Source organism: Salvelinus namaycush, chromosome 11 (genome assembly GCF_016432855.1).
Source record: "Salvelinus namaycush isolate Seneca chromosome 11, SaNama_1.0, whole genome shotgun sequence".
NCBI classification, from domain to species: Eukaryota; Metazoa; Chordata; class Actinopteri; order Salmoniformes; family Salmonidae; genus Salvelinus; species Salvelinus namaycush.
The window spans coordinates 44,226,500-44,241,366 of NC_052317.1; the positions used below are offsets into that span (position 1 = coordinate 44,226,500).

A 14,867-nucleotide genomic window follows, 5' to 3' on the forward strand; every position below is an offset into this window, starting at 1 on the left:
TGTTTACTGTCCTGCTGTGTACTGTCCTGCTGTTTACTGTCCTGCTGTTTACTGTCCTGCTGTGTACTGTCCTGCTGTGTACTGTCCTGCTGTTTACTGTCCTGCTGCGTACTGTCCTGCTGCGTACTGTCCTGCTGTTTACTGTCCTGCTGTGTACTGTCCTTCTGTTTACTGTCCTGCTGTTTACTGTCCTGCTGTTTACTGTCCTGCTGTTTACTGTCCTGCTGTTTTCTGTCCTGCTGTTTACTGTCCTGCTGTTTACTGTCCTGCTGCGTACTGTCCTGCTGCGTACTGTCCTGCTGTTTACTGTCCTGCTGTGTACTGTCCTGCTGTTTACTGTCCTGCTGTTTACTGTCCTGCTGCGTACTGTCCTTCTGTGTACTGTCCTTCTGTGTACTGTCCTGCTGTTTACTGTCCTGCTGTGTACTGTCCTGCTGTTTACTGTCCTGCTGTTTACTGTCCTGCTGTGTACTGTCCTGCTGTTTACTGTCCTGCTGTTTACTGTCCTGCTGTTTACTGTCCTGCTGTTTTCTGTCCTGCTGTTTACTGTCCTGCTGCGTACTGTCCTGCTGTTTACTGTCCTGCTGTGTACTGTCCTGCTGTTTTCTGTCCTGCTGTTTACTGTCCTGCTGCGTACTGTCCTTCTGTGTACTGTCCTGCTGTGTACTGTCCTGCTGTTTACTGTCCTGCTGTTTACTGTCCTGCTGTGTACTGTCCTGCTGTGTACTGCCCTGCTGTTTACTGTCCTGCTGTTTACTGTCCTGCTGTTTACTGTCCTGCTGTTTACTGTCCTGCTGTGTACTGTCCTGCTGTGTACTGTCCTGCTGTGTACTGTCCTGCTGTGTACTGTCCTGCTGTTTACTGTCCTGCTGTGTACTGTCCTGCTGTTTACTGTCCTGCTGTTTACTGTCCTGCTGCGTACTGTCCTGCTGCGTACTGTCCTGCTGCGTACTGTCCTTCTGTGTACTGTCCTGCTGTGTACTGTCCTGCTGTGTACTGTCCTGCTGTTTACTGTCCTGCTGCGTACTGTCCTGCTGTTTACTGTCCTGCTGTTTACTGTCCTGCTGTTTACTGTCCTGCTGTTTACTGTCCTGCTGTTTACTGTCCTGCTGTTTACTGTCCTGCTGCGTACTGTCCTGCTGTTTACTGTCCTGCTGTTTACTGTCCTGCTGTTTACTGTCCTGCTGCGTACTGTCCTGCTGTTTACTGTCCTGCTGTTTACTGTCCTGCTGTTTACTGTCCTGCTGTTTACTGTCCTGCTGCGTACTGTCCTGCTGCGTACTGTCCTGCTGCGTACTGTCCTTCTGTGTACTGTCCTGCTGTGTACTGTCCTGCTGTTTACTGTCCTGCTGTTTACTGTCCTGCTGTGTACTGTCCTGCTGTTTACTGTCCTGCTGTTTTCTGTCCTGCTGTTTACTGTCCTGCTGTTTACTGTCCTGCTGTTTACTGTCCTGCTGTGTACTGTCCTGCTGTTTACTGTCCTGCTGTTTTCTGTCCTGCTGTGTACTGTCCTGCTGTTTACTGTCCTGCTGTTTACTGTCCTGCTGTGTACTGTCCTGCTGTTTACTGTCCTGCTGCGTACTGTCCTGCTGTTTTCTGTCCTGCTGTGTACTGTCCTGCTGTGTACTGTCCCGCTGTTTACTGTCCTGCTGTGTACTGTCCTGCTGTTTACTGTCCTGCTGCGTACTGTCCTGCTGTTTTCTGTCCTGCTGTGTACTGTCCTGCTGTGTACTGTCCTGCTGTTTACTGTCCTGCTGCGTACTGTCCTGCTGTTTTCTGTCCTGCTGTGTACTGTCCTGCTGCGTACTGTCCTGCTGTTTTCTGTCCTGCTGTGTACTGTCCTGCTGTGTACTGTCCTGCTGTTTACTGTCCTGCTGCGTACTGTCCTGCTGTTTTCTGTCCTGCTGTTTTCTGTCCTGCTGTGTACTGTCCTGCTGTTTTCTGTCCTGCTGTTTACTGTCCTGCTGCGTACTGTCCTGCTGTTTACTGTCCTGCTGTTTACTGTCCTGCTGTTTACTGTCCTGCTGCGTACTGTCCTGCTGTTTACTGTCCTGCTGTGTACTGTCCTGCTGTTTACTGTCCTGCTGTGTACTGTCCTGCTGCGTACTGTCCTGCTGTGTACTGTCCTGCTGTTTACTGTCCTGCTGTTTACTGTCCTGCTGTTTACTGTCCTGCTGTTTACTGTCCTGCTGTGTACTGTCCTGCTGTTTACTGTCCTGCTGTGTACTGTCCTGCTGCGTACTGTCCTGCTGTGTACTGTCCTGCTGTTTACTGTCCTGCTGTTTACTGTCCTGCTGTTTACTGTCCTGCTGTGTACTGTCCTGCTGTTTACTGTCCTGCTGTTTACTGTCCTGCTGTGTACTGGCCTGCTGTGTACTGTCCTGCTGTTTACTGTCCTGCTGCGTACTGTCCTGCTGCGTACTGTCCTGCTGTTTACTGTCCTGCTGTGTACTGTCCTGCTGTTTACTGTCCTGCTGTTTACTGTCCTGCTGTTTACTGTCCTGCTGTTTTCTGTCCTGCTGTTTACTGTCCTGCTGTTTACTGTCCTGCTGCGTACTGTCCTGCTGTTTACTGTCCTTCTGTGTACTGTCCTGCTGTGTACTGTCCTGCTGTTTACTGTCCTGCTGTGTACTGTCCTGCTGTTTACTGTCCTGCTGTTTACTGTCCTGCTGTTTACTGTCCTGCTGTTTACTGTCCTGCTGTGTACTGTCCTGCTGTGTACTGTCCTGCTGTGTACTGTCCTGCTGTGTACTGTCCTGCTGTGTACTGTCCTACTGTCCTGCTGTGTACTGTCCTGCTGTGTACTGTCCTGCTGTGTACTGTCCTGCTGTGTACTGTCCTGCTGCGTACTGTCCTGCTGCGTACTGTCCTTCTGTGTACTGTCCTGCTGTGTACTGTCCTGCTGTTTACTGTCCTGCTGTGTACTGTCCTGCTGTTTACTGTCCTGCTGTTTACTGTCCTGCTGTTTACTGTCCTGCTGTTTACTGTCCTGCTGTTTACTGTCCTGCTGCGTACTGTCCTGCTGCGTACTGTCCTGCTGTTTACTGTCCTGCTGTGTACTGTCCTGCTGTTTACTGTCCTGCTGTGTACTGTCCTGCTGTTTACTGTCCTGCTGTTTACTGTCCTGCTGTTTACTGTCCTGCTGTGTACTGTCCTGCTGCGTACTGTCCTGCTGTTTACTGTCCTGCTGTTTACTGTCCTGCTGTTTACTGTCCTGCTGCGTACTGTCCTGCTGTGTACTGTCCTGCTGCGTACTGTCCTGCTGTGTACTGTCCTGCTGCGTACTGTCCTGCTGTTTACTGTCCTGCTGTTTACTGTCCTGCTGTTTACTGTCCTGCTGCGTACTGTCCTGCTGTGTACTGTCCTGCTGCGTACTGTCCTGCTGTTTACTGTCCTGCTGTTTACTGTCCTGCTGCATACTGTCCTGCTGTTTACTGTCCTGCTGCGTACTGTCCTGCTGTGTACTGTCCTGCTGCGTACTGTCCTGCTGCGTACTGTCCTGCTGTTTACTGTCCTGCTGTTTACTGTCCTGCTGTTTACTGTCCTGCTGCATACTGTCCTGCTGTTTACTGTCCTGCTGCGTACTGTCCTGCTGTGTACTGTCCTGCTGTTTACTGTCCTGCTGCGTACTGTCCTGCTGTGTACTGTCCTGCTGTGTACTGTCCTGCTGTGTACTGTCCTGCTGTTTACTGTCCTGCTGTTTACTGTCCTGCTGTTTACTGTCCTGCTGTTTACTGTCCTGCTGTGTACTGTCCTGCTGTTTACTGTCCTGCTGCGTACTGTCCTGCTGTTTACTGTCCTGCTGTGTACTGTCCTGCTGTTTACTGTCCTGCTGTGTACTGTCCTGCTGTTTACTGTCCTGCTGTTTACTGTCCTGTCAGACTCTGTTCTTCACTACTGTGTCCTGTCAGACTCTGTTCTTCACTACTGTGTCCTGTCAGACTCTGTTCTTCACTACTGTGTCCTGTCAGACTCTGTTCTTCACTACTGTGTCCTGTTAGACTCTGTTCTTCACTACTGTGTCCTGTCAGACTCTGTTCTTCACTACTATGTCCTGTGAGACTCTGTTCTTCCCTACTGTGTCCTGTCAGACTCTGTTCTTCACTACTGTGTCCTGTCAGACTCTGTTCTTCACTACTGTGTCCTGTCAGACTCTGTTCTTCACTACTGTGTCCTGTGAGACTCTGTTCTTCACTACTGTGTCCTGTCAGACTCTGTTCTTCCCTACTGTGTCCTGTCAGACTCTGTTCTTCACTACTGTGTCCTGTCAGACTCTGTTCTTCACTACTGTGTCCTGTCAGACTCTGTTCTTCCCTACTGTGTCCTGTCAGACTCTGTTCTTCACTACTGTGTCCTGTCAGACTCTGTTCTTCACTACTGTGTCCTGTCAGACTCTGTTCTTCCCTACTGTGTCCTGTCAGACTCTGTTCTTCACTACTGTGTCCTGTCAGACTCTGTTCTTCACTACTGTGTCCTGTCAGACTCTGTTCTGCACTACTGTGTCCTGTCAGACTCTGTTCTTCACTACTGTGTCCTGTCAGACTCTGTTCTTCACTACTGTGTCCTGTCAGACTCTGTTCTTCACTACTGTGTCCTGTCAGACTCTGTTCTTCACTACTGTGTCCTGTCAGACTCTGTTCTTCACTACTGTGTCCTGTCAGACTCTGTTCTTCCCTACTGTGTCCTGTCAGACTCTGTTCTTCACTACTGTGTCCTGTCAGACTCTGTTCTTCACTACTGTGTCCTGTCAGACTCTGTTCTTCACTACTGTGTCCTGTCAGACTCTGTTCTTCACTACTGTGTCCTGTCAGACTCTGTTCTTCACTACTGTGTCCTGTCAGACTCTGTTCTTCACTACTGTGTCCTGTCAGACTCTGTTCTTCACTACTGTGTCCTGTCAGACTCTGTTCTTCACTACTGTGTCCTGTCAGACTCTGTTCTTCACTACTGTGTCCTGTCAGACTCTGTTCTTCACTACTGTGTCCTGTCAGACTCTGTTCTTCACTACTGTGTCCTGTCAGACTCTGTTCTTCACTACTGTGTACTGTCAGACTCTGTTCTTCACTACTGTGTCCTGTCAGACTCTGTTCTTCCCTACTGTGTCCTGTCAGACTCTGTTCTTCACTACTGTGTCCTGTCAGACTCTGTTCTTCACTACTGTGTCCTGTCAGACTCTGTTCTTCACTGCTCGGCACCAGTCAAGTTCAAATAGGGTAAACCATCATCTGTCACATTACGATGCCGTTAACATCGACGATGGCTGTCAATCATCGTCAATCAATGCTGTCGTAATATCGCCCAACCCTAACACACACACACACACAAACACAGAAACTACACACACACACACACACACACACACAACCACACACACACACGACACTACACAGAAACTACACACACACACACAACCACACACACACACGACACTACACAGAAACAAACAAACACACAAACACTTCTTTCTCATATCAAGCCGTGGGTGTCCACTAGCAGCAGAGTGTTTGATAGAAAAACAACAAGCACATTCCTCTGACTGGCATTCTTCAAAATAAAAGTCCTCCGATTCTCAGGAACAGGAAGGGAGGGCATGGACACCTGCAGATTGAAACCACACCCTATTCCCTATAAAGTGTACTACCCTACCCAGGTCAAAGGTAGCACACTTTATAGGGAGCCGTTTGGGATGCAATCCCTAAAACTGAGTCTCAGGCAATGGGTCAGAGGTTATAGGTTGAAGGTCAGAGGTCAGGGTTGGCTTGCAGGAAATGGCTGCATGTCAGGGCGAGGCATTTCATTACGTGTCTTGTTGGGTTTAGACTTACTTGCTCTGTGGAGAGGAAATGTGTTGCTTGATGCTGCTCAGATAACAACATGTTACAGAGAGAGAGAGAGAGAGAGGTCAACAACAAGAGAGTGAACAACACAAGAGAGAGAGAGAGAGAGAGAGAGAGAGAGAGAGAGAGAGAGAGAGAGAGAGAGAGAGAGGGCGAGAGAGAGAGAGACACAGAGAGAGACAGAGAGAGACACAGAGAGAGACACAGAGAGAGAGAACGAGAGAGAGAGCAAGAGAGAGACACAGAGAGAGAGAACGAGAGAGAGAGCAAGAGAGAGAGAACGAGAGAGAGAGCAAGAGAGAGAGCAAGAGAGAGAGACACAGAGAGAGAGCAAGAGAGAGAGACACAGAGAGAGAGAGAACTATTAACACAGGAGAGAACGAGTAAGAGAGAGAGAGAGAGATCAACACAGAGAGAAAATTATTAACACGGGAGACAGAGAGAGAGAGAGAGAGAGAGAGAGAGACTTTAATGAAGACAGCTTCTCCATCCTAGACGGGGAAATCAATCATTTCCAGGCCCAGGGACATGTACTAGTCTGTGCCGACCTAAATGCCAGAACCTGACACCCTCAGCACACAGGGGGACAAACACACCTGCCTGGAGGTGACAGCATTCCCTACCCCATATACCCCCCTAGGCACAACTACGACAACATAACCAACAAAAACGGGTCACAACTCGTGCAGCTCTGTCACACGCTGGGTCTGTACGTAGTCAATGGTAGGCTTCAAGGAGACTCCTACGGTAGGTACACCTATAGCTCATCTCTTGGCAGTAGTACTGTAGACTACTTTATCATTGACCTCAACCCAGAGTCTCTCAGAGCGTTCACAGTCAGTCCACTGACACCCCTATCAGATCACAGCAAAATCACAGTCTACTTGAACAGAGCAATACTCAATCATGAGGCATCAAAGCCAAAGGAACTGAATAATATTAAGAAATGCTATAGATGGAAGGAAAGTAGTGTGGAAACCTACCAGAAAACCATTAGGCAACAACAAATTCAATCCCTTCTAGACAACATCCTGGACAAAATGATTCACTGTAATAGTGAAGGTGTAAACTTGGCAGGAGAAAACCTAAGTATACCTCTCAGCTTCCCTATCAAATCAAAACATTTTCAGCAGACAACCTAAGAAAATTAACAACAATGTAAAAAATGGTTTGATGAAGAATGCAAAAAACCTAAGAAAGAAATTGAGAATCCTGTCCAACCAAAAACACAGAGACCCAGAGAGTCTAAGCCTTCACTCTAGTGAATCACTAAAACAATACAGAAATACACTACGGAAAAAGAAGGAACAGCACGTCAGAAATCAGCTCAATGTAATTGAAGAATCCATAGAATCTAACCCCTTCTGGGAAAATTGGAAAACACTAAACAAACAACCACACGAGTGGAAGTGGTCGTGGAAGTAGTGAATCCAAAACGGAGATGATCCAATACAAATCCAATACAAATCCTAGAATCAACTATTAAAGACAACTAGAACCCACTCATTTCTCTGATTACATTGAGTGAGCTACAGGTGTCACGCCCTGGCCATAGAGAGGGTTTTAGTCTCTATTTTGGGTGTGATTAGGGTGGGCATTCTATGTGTTATATTTCTATGTTTTTGGCCGAGTGTGGTTCTCAATCAGAGGCAGCTGTCTATCGTTGTCTCTGATTGGGAATCATACTTAGGTAGCCTTTTCCCACCTGTGTTTTGTGGGTAGTTGTTTTCTGTTTTGTGTGTCTGCACCAGACAGAACTGTTTCGCTTTCTTCAGACAACAGGACTAAATACAAACCCAAAACGAACTGTGGTGTTGATGGTGTCCTCAATGAAATGATCAGATATACAGACGACAAATTCCAATTGGCTATACTTCAACTCTTTAACATCATCCTCAGCTCTGGCTTCTTCCCCAATATATGGAACCAAGGACTGATCACCCCGATCCACAAAAGTCGAGAACATTTGTCCCCAATAACTACTGTGGGATATACGTCAACAGCAACCTTGGGAAAATCCTCTGCATTATCATTAACAGCAGACTCATACATTTCCTCAGTGAAAACAATGTACTGAGCAATGTACTTTTTACCAAATTAGTGTACTACAGGCCACATGTTCACCCTGCACACCCTAATTGACAAACAAACAAACCAAAACAAAAGTATTTTCATGTTTTGTTGATTTCAAAAAAGCTTTTGTTTTCAATTTGGCATGAGGGTCTGATATACAAATTGATGGAAAGTGGTGTTGGGGGAAAAACATACGACATTATAAAATCATGAACACAAACAACAAGTGTGCGGTTAAAATTGTCAAAAAACACAAATTTCTTCACACAGGGCCGTGGGGTGAGACAGGGATGCAGCTTAAGCCCCACCCTCTTCAACATATATATCAACAAATTGGCGCGGGCACTAGAACAGTCTGCAGCACCCGGCCTCACCCTACTAGAATCAGAAATCAAATGTCTACTGTTTTCTGAATATGTGGTGCTTTTTTCCCCAACCAAGGAGGGCCTACAGCAGCACCTAGATCTTCTGCACAGATTCTGTCAGACCTGGGCCCTGACAGTAAATCTCAGTAAGACCAAAATAATGGTGCAAAAAAGGTCCAGTCGCCAGGACCACGAATACCAATTCCATCTAGACACCGTTGCCCTAGAGCACGCAAAAAACTATACATACCTCGGCCTAAACATCAGCGCCACCGGTAACTTCCACAAAGCTGTGAACAATCCGTGAGACAAGGCAAGAAGGGCCTTCTACACTATCAAAAGGAACATAAAATTCAACATCCCAAATAGGATCTGTCTAAAAATACTTGAATCAGTTATAGAGCCCATTGCCCTTTATGGTTGTGAGGTCTGGTGTCCGCTCACCAACCAAGAATTCACAAAATGGGACAAACACCAAATTGAGACTCTGTGTAAAATGTAAAACACCAAATAATGGATGCAGAGCAGAATTAGGCCGAAACCCGCTAATTATCAAAATCCAGAACAGAGACGTTAAATTCTACAACCACCTAAAAGGAAGCGATTCCCAAACCTTCCATAACAAAGCCATCACCTGCAGAGAGATGAACCTGGAGAAGAGTCCCCTAAGCAAGCTAGTCCTGGGGCTCTGTTCACAAACACAAACAGACCCCACAGAGCCATCACCTACAGAGAGATGAACCTGGAGAAGAGTCCCCTTAGCAAGCTGGTCCTGGGGCTCTGTTCACAAACACAAACAGACCCCACAGAGCCCCAGGACAACAGCACAATTAGACCCAACCAAATCATGAGAAAACAAAAAGATAATTACTTGACACATTGGAAAGAATTAACAAAAAAACAGAGCAAACTTGAATGCTATTTGGTCCTAAACAGAGACCTGGCTCTCAGGAGAAGACAGGCTATGTGCAACACTGCCCACAAAATGAGGTGGAAACTGAGCTGCACTTCCTAACCTCCTGCCCAATGTATGACCATATTAGAGACACATATTTCCCTCAGATTACACAGATCCACAAAGAATTAGAAAACAAACCCGATTTTGATCAACTTCCATATCTACTGGGTGAAATACCACAGTGTGCCAATCACAGCAGCAAGATGTGTGACCTGTTGCCACAAGAAAAGGGCAACCAGTGAAGAACAACCCATATTTATGTTTATTATTTTCCCTTTTGTACTTTAACCATTTGTACATCGTTACAACACTGTATATAGACATAATATGACATTTGAAATGTCTATATTCCATTGGATCTTCTGTGTAATGTTTAATGTTAATTTTATATTGTTCTAAATCACTTTTGTTTATTATTATTTCACTTGATTTGGCAATGGAAAGATATGTTTCCCACGCCAATAAAGCCCTTTGGAATTGAATTGAATAGAGAGAGAGATCAACAAAGAGAGCGATCAACACAGAGAGAGGGGGAGATCAACACAGAGAGAGGGGGAGATCAACACAGAGAGAGGGGGAGATCAACAGAGAGAGGGGGAGATCAACACAGAGAGAGAATGATTAACACAAGAGAGAGAGAGACAGAGAGAGAGAGAGAGAGAGAGAGAGAGAGAGAGAGAGAGAGAGAGAGAGAGAGAGAGAGAGAGAGAGAGAGAGTGAGATCAACACAGAGAGAAGGAGATACACAACAAAAGTAGATTGAGTGACACAGTGTAGGTTAGCGACCGATAGGGTTATAAGTTGCTACCACAGGCTGCAGAGGAACTAGGAAAAGAGTGGAGGGGATTGGTTCTAAAGAGGAAAGGTGCTGTCTTTTAATACTAAGTCAGGACATGCTTGAAAGAAGAGACTTTTACTGAGGATAAACTGGCCGAGAAGTTCACTATAGAGAAGAGGGGGTTGTGGGCATCAAGAAGAAGTGTCCACAAATCAAATTGGTCCAAAAAATCCAAAGAGACAGAAAGAGGCAGAAACCAAAATAGAACAGATGTTTTCAAATACGTTTCTAACATGACCTGTCGAAGCAAACCCCCATACAGTCATCAGGTTTACCGTTAAACCAAACGGACAGAACTGTAGGAGCAAGTTTCACAGGGAAGTTAGGTACCCGAGCAGGGAAAGACAGGCGTGTTTAGATGCTTGGAGGACCGGAGGACCAGAGGTATAGAGGATGAGAGGAGAGGTGGACAGGATGTGGAGAGGTGGAGACGTGGAGAGGATGTGGAGAGGTGGAGAGGATGTGGAGAGGTGGACAGGATGTGGAGAGGTGGATGAGGGAGGAAAGGTGGAGAGGTAGATGAGAGAGGAGAGGTGGAGAGGTGGAGAGGTGGAGAGGTGGAGAGATGAGGTGGAGAGGTGGATGAGAGAGGGAGAGAGGAGGTGGAGAGGTGGATGAGAGAGGGAGAGAGGAGATGGAGAGGTGGAGAGGAGGTGGAGAGTGGAGATAGGAGGTGGAGAGGTGGAGAGAGAGGAGAGGTGGAGAGATGAGATGGAGAGTGGAGAGAGGAGGTGGAGAGGTGGAGAGGTGGATAGAGGAGGTGGAGAGGATGTGGAGAGGTGGATGAGAGAGGGAGAGAGCGGGATGAGAGATGAGAGGTGGAGAGAGGATGTGGAGAGGTGGAGAGAGGAGGTGGAGAGGTGGAGAGAGGAGGTGGAGAGGTAGATGAGAGAGGAGAGATGGAGAGGAGCGGGAGAGGTAGATGAGAGGAGAGATGGAGAGAGGAGGTGGAGAGGTGGAGAGAGGAGGTGGAGAGGTAGATGAGAGAGGAGAGATGGAGAGGTGGAGAGGTGGATGAGAGATGAGAGGTGGAGAGAAGAGGTGGAGAGGTGGAGAGAAGAGGTGGAGAGGTGGATGAGAGATGAGAGGTGGAGAGAGGAGGTGGAGAGGTGGAGAGAGGAGGTGGAGAGGTAGATGAGAGAGGAGAGATGGAGAGGAGCGGGAGAGGTAGATGAGAGAGGAGAGATGGAGAGAGGAGGTGGAGAGGTGGAGAGAGGAGGTGGAGAGGTAGATGAGAGAGGAGAGATGGAGAGGAGGTGGAGAGGTAGATGAGAGAGGATAGATGGAGAGAGGAGGTGGAGAGAGGAGGTGGAGAGAGGAGGTGGAGAGGTGGTTGAGAGGTGGAGAGAGGAGGTGGAGAGATGGAGAGGAGGTCGAGAGGTAGATGAGAGAGGAGAGATGGAGAGGAGGTGGAGAGGTGGAGGGAGAAGAGTTGACCAAAGGAGAGCATGAGTGAAGAAGAGGGAGGGAAGTCAAACGGTGATGGATGGATGCGACAGGATGGATGAAAGGCGAGCAGGTACCTACCTATTCATGATCAGATACACGCGACCATTGACTTTAGCATGACTGTGTGAGGAGAGGTAGGAATGGAGAGATGGCAGAGGAGGAGGAGGAGAGATGACAGATGGCAGTAGATTAAAGAGAATAGGATGAAAAGCAAGTGGGAACATGAAGGAGGCTACTAGAACATGAAGACAAGACATTAACGCAGACCGCTGTATCTCCAGCATTTCTCTGTAGGTCTTATACGCTGGAGGGAACAAAGTACATGAGGTAGATACATGATAAACCCCATCCAGCCAATCCAAACTCTAGTCTGATGCGTTGAAAGATCGCCGGTCAGTCCATCAGAAACATTGAACAGGAAAGCAAAGCTGCTAGCTCTCTCACACAAACACCTAGACTTCAGCTCAGTGGGTTAACACAGTCTAGAGATGTACCGGGGTTCGAACCCCAGTCACAAACACCTAGACTTCAGCTCAGTGGGTTAACACAGTCTAGAGACGTACCGGGGTTCGAACCCTAGTCACAAACACCTAGACTTCAGCTCAGTGGGTTAACACAGTCTAGAGACGTACAGGGTTCGAACCCCAGTCACAAACACCTAGACTTCAGCTCAGTGGGTTAACGCAGTCTAGAGACGTACCGGGGTTCGAACCCTAGTCACAAACACCTAGACTTCAGCTCAGTGGGTTAACACAGTCTAGAGACGTACCGGGGTTCGAACCCCAGTCACAAACACCTAGACTTCAGCTCAGTGGGTTAACACAGTCTAGAGACGTACCGGGGTTCGAACCCCAGTCACAAACACCTGACTTCAGCTCAGTGGGTTAACACAGGCTAGAGACGTACAGGGGTTCGAACACCAGTCACAAACACCTAGACTTCAGCTCAGTGGGTTAACACAGTCTAGAGACGTACCGGGGTTCGAACCCCAGTCACAAACACCTAGACTTCAGCTCAGTGGGTTAACACAGTCTAGAGACGTACCGGGGTTCGAACCCCAGTCACAAACACCTAGACTTCAGCTCAGTGGGTTAACACAGTCTAGAGACGTACTGGGGTTCGAAGCCCAGTCACAAACACCTAGACTTCAGCTCAGTGGGTTAACGCAGTCTAGAGACGTACCGGGGTTCGAACCCTAGTCACAAACACCTAGACTTCAGCTCAGTGGGTTAACACAGTCTAGAGATGTACAGGGTTCGAACCCCAGTCACAAACACCTAGACTTCAACTCAGTGGGTTAACGCAGTCTAGAGACGTACCGGGGTTCGAACCCCAGTCACAAACACCTAGACTTCAGCTCAGTGGGTTAACACAGTCTAGAGACGTACCGGGGTTCGAACCCCAGTCACAAACACCTAGACTTCAGCTCAGTGGGTTAACACAGTCTAGAGACGTACCGGGGTTCGAACCCCAGTCACAAACACCTAGACTTCAGCTCAGTGGGTTAACACAGGCTAGAGACGTACAGGGGTTCGAACACCAGTCACAAACACCTAGACTTCAGCTCAGTGGGTTAACACAGTCTAGAGACGTACCGGGGTTCGAACCCCAGTCACAAACACCTAGACTTCAGCTCAGTGGGTTAACATAGTCTAGAGACGTACCGGGGTTCGAACCCCAGTCACAAACACCTAGACTTCAGCTCAGTGGGTTAACACAGTCTAGAGACGTACCGGGGTTCGAACCCCAGTCACAAACACCTAGACTTCAGCTCAGTGGGTTAACACAGTCTAGAGACGTACCGGGGTTCGAACCCCAGTCACAAACACCTAGACTTCAGCTCAGTGGGTTAACACAGTCTAGAGACGTACCGGGGTTCGAACCCCAGTCACAAACACCTAGACTTCAGCTCAGTGGGTTAACACAGTCTAGAGACGTACCGGGGTTCGAACCCCAGTCACAAACACCTAGACTTCAGCTCAGTGGGTTAACACAGTCTAGAGACGTACCGGGGTTCGAACCCCAGTCACAAACACCTAGACTTCAGCTCAGTGGGTTAACACAGTCTAGAGACGTACCGGGGTTCGAACCCCAGTCACAAACACCTAGACTTCAGCTCAGTGGGTTAACACAGTCTAGAGACGTACCGGGGTTCGAACCCCAGTCACAAACACCTAGACTTCAGCTCAGTGGGTTAACACAGTCTAGAGACGTACCGGGGTTCGAACCCCAGTCACAAACACCTAGACTTCAGCTCAGTGGGTTAACACAGTCTAGAGACGTACCGGGGTTCGAACCCCAGTCACAAACACCTAGACTTCAGCTCAGTGGGTTAACACAGTCTAGAGACGTACCGGGGTTCGAACCCGTCACAAACACCTAGACTTCAGCTCAGTGGGTTAACACAGTCTAGAGACGTACCGGGGTTCGAACCCCAGTCACAAACACCTAGACTTCAGCTCAGTGGGTTAACACAGTCTAGAGACGTACCGGGGTTCGAACCCCAGTCACAAACACCTAGACTTCAGCTCAGTGGGTTAACACAGTCTAGAGACGTACCGGGGTTTGAACCCCAGTCACAAACACAGCTCATCTGGAAATGCAGCTGTGACTCGTGTTAGCTCCCCCACATTAAGAGCTCAGTGGGCTCTCCCTGTATTGACACCTAGTCCTAAACTTTAGCTCAGCGGGCTAACACAGTCAATCACTCAGTCTCACCTGTAGATGGTGCTGTCCTGTTTTTGGGCCACAGCCTTCAGATCAGTGAGCAGCAGGAAGCGGTCGTGGAAGTAGTGAAGGTGGAGGATACACACCAGGAGGAAGGAGGTGGGGATGAAGATACGTGTGAAGAGCATCGATACGGAGAACTGTTCTAGTCCCAGGTCCTTCAGTCTGGAGAGAGAGGAGGGAGAGGGAGGGGGGGGGGGGGGGGGAGAAGGGGGGGGGGGGGGGGAGAGAGGAGGAGAGGGGGGGAGGGGAGAGAGAGAGGGAGGAGAGAGAGAGAGGGCGGAGGAGAGAGGGCGGAGGGGAGAGAGAGGAGGAGAGGGGGAGAGAGAGAGGGTGGAGGGGAGAAGGGGGCGGGGAGAGAGAGAGAGAGACAGAGGAGGGGAGAAAGACGAGGAAAGGGGTGAGAGGGAGGAGGGGAGAGAGAGAGGGCAGAGGGGAGAGAGAGGGGAGGGCAGGGGAGAGAGAGGAGGGGAGAGAGGAAGAGGGGGAGAGAGAAGGGGGGAGAGGGAGAGGGGGAGAGATAAGGGGGAGGGGAGAGGGGGGAGAGAGAGGAAGGGAGAGGGGAGAGAGAGGAGGGCGGGGAGAGAGAAGAGGGGAGCGGGAGAGAGAGAGATAAATCT

General features: G+C 48.7%; 1 protein-coding gene across 1 annotated transcript in view; it reads right to left on the reverse strand.

Moving 5' to 3' along the window:
• The window catches only part of LOC120055437 (piezo-type mechanosensitive ion channel component 2-like), a 198,147-nt gene that overhangs the window by 61,466 nt on the left and 121,814 nt on the right, over positions 1-14,867 (reverse strand). Inside the window, exons 23-25 of the mRNA XM_039003300.1 lie at positions 14,239-14,412; positions 11,599-11,640; positions 4,079-5,184 (exon numbers count right to left, since the gene is read on the reverse strand). Of these exons, the coding sequence (XP_038859228.1) occupies positions 4,079-5,184; positions 11,599-11,640; positions 14,239-14,412 (1,322 nt within the window). The remainder of the gene's footprint in view (positions 1-4,078; positions 5,185-11,598; positions 11,641-14,238; positions 14,413-14,867) is intronic.